Source organism: Brassica napus, chromosome C4 (genome assembly GCF_020379485.1).
Source record: "Brassica napus cultivar Da-Ae chromosome C4, Da-Ae, whole genome shotgun sequence".
NCBI classification, from domain to species: Eukaryota; Viridiplantae; Streptophyta; class Magnoliopsida; order Brassicales; family Brassicaceae; genus Brassica; species Brassica napus.
Genome location: NC_063447.1, coordinates 40,300,249 through 40,302,083, shown reverse-complemented (window position 1 = coordinate 40,302,083; position 1,835 = coordinate 40,300,249). Strand labels below are relative to the sequence as shown.

Genomic DNA, 1,835 nt, shown 5'->3' with positions numbered 1-1,835 from the left:
AGCATGATTATTGGAGGGTTCTTAGAGTAAGTTTTTAGCGGAATATAAGAACCCCACCCTAAGAATCCTTCCCCCTAATAATCATGTTCTAAGGGTGCACCTTTCGTCCTAGGGTTAGCCCAGTGTCTTAAATAGATCCGGATTTAACCTTTTTCGTTAAAAAAAAGTGAAATAAATGCGATTTTCGTTGCTCCACTAAAATCTATTTGAGAGTACAAGATTTGAGATACTTGACAATAACCTTTTTCCACTATATTAATTTCTTCACTGGACTCTCTCCTAAACCCTAGCTTTTTCTTCTTGCTGCGTTAACAGAAGGAATCTCCAAATGACGAAGAAGAAGCCCAACCCTTTGGAAGATCCACCGAAAGCATCTTCAAGCGACGACAATGAAGTCGAGGCGTTGTCCGGAGACGATGAAGAAGAACAGATCTCCAACGATTCATCGTCTGACGATCTCATGAATCCAGTCGCCATTCCGTCCGCGAAGAACTCCAAATCTGAGAAGCCGAACGCCGTCACCAAACCCAAGGGTGGCTCGCTGGCAGTGAAGAAGCGGCCGATCGAAACGACCTCCGTTAGTGCAAAACGGGCCAAAATTGCAGAGGAGGCGAAGAAACCGTCGTCGTTTCAGAGGCTGTGGAGCGAAGAAGATGAGGTCTCTATGCTTCAAGGTATGATCGATTTCAAAGCTGATACGGGGAAGAGTCCGTACGAAGACATGGATAGGTTTTACGAAATCACCAGTAAGTCGATTAGCTTCGAGGCTAGTAAAATCCAGTTCGTTGATAAGATTAGGTCTTTGAAGAGGAAGTATATGGGGAAAGTCAAGCACGGTGCTGAGTCCTTGACTAAAAATCATGATATTGATTGTTTGAAATTGGCCAACTATATTTGGGGATCTCATGGAATGGCTCTCAATTCTAATGTGAAGAAGCTTGGTAAAGAAGAAGAAGTTGTGGCTCTTGAATCTGCCGCTAAGTCCAGTGGAACACCAAAAAAGAGTAAGAAGAAGCCTGTTTCTGTGGAAGCTAATGGTGACAAAGTAGAAGAAGATAGGGAGGTGTTGGTTAGTGGTGACATTGGAGGAGAAGATAGGCAAGTGTTGGCTGGTGGTGACAAGGATAAGGAAGTATTGATTAATGGAGGAGGAGCTTCCAAGTCTCATGGTGTGAGAGCATCTGACTGGTTTGAAGACTCGTTTCTTGTAGGATCTATTGCGGGTTTAGGTGTGAGTGAAAGGTTCGTGAAAGAGAAATGGAGCATGGTGACAGTGGAGACAAAGAAGAGAATGGAAGAGAAGTGGAAGTTATTGCAGGCCAAAGAAATGGAACTTGTGCTGCACAAGACTGACTTTATGCGTGAGATAGGCTCTGTGATTGCTGAAGCATCTTAGGAAGAAGCCATTAGGTTTTCTTACTGGCTTCTCTGTTTAAATGGAGCAATGCTAATTTCGTTATAATTCTAGCTGATCTTGTAAAATCTTCTTTTTGGATTGTTGCTTTTCTACAGACACCGTGGAAGTTCTTGGGTTCTTGTTTTCTAGTTGATGTTGCGAGTTCTTGCTTATGTATAAACTCCATGGAAACCTCTGTCAAGTTGAGGCAATTAGCTTAGATATTGTCTTAACGTTTCAGGTTATTTACTCGGAATATGAACAAGATCGTAGCAGAAACAGAGTTCATTTTGCCGATCCCTCTTTACTTCAATTCATTATATCAGCAGGTCAATCACTGAGTCTTCTTGATTCTTAGGCAAGAATCAATGCGACTCCGTTCAATGGTTGTACCAAGTGAAGTTACAAAGAATATGAAGTCCCAAGAGGCCAAGACCCT

General features: G+C 42.5%; 1 protein-coding gene across 1 annotated transcript; it reads left to right on the top strand.

Annotated features, from left to right (window-relative positions):
* The first annotated feature begins 212 nt into the window (after positions 1-212).
* LOC106426941 (probable transcription factor At1g61730) lies at positions 213-1,616 on the top strand. Its single transcript, XM_013867673.3, has one exon. The coding sequence runs from the start codon at positions 329-331 to the stop codon at positions 1,394-1,396; it is 1,068 nt and encodes a 355-aa protein (XP_013723127.2). The 5' UTR covers positions 213-328; the 3' UTR covers positions 1,397-1,616.
* Positions 1,617-1,835: the final 219 nt, after the last annotated feature.

Excerpts from the sequence above, each read along its gene's own strand:
- LOC106426941 (XM_013867673.3), top strand. The coding sequence starts at position 329 with ATGACGAAGAAGAAGCCCAACCCTTTGGAAGATCCACCGAAAGCATCT.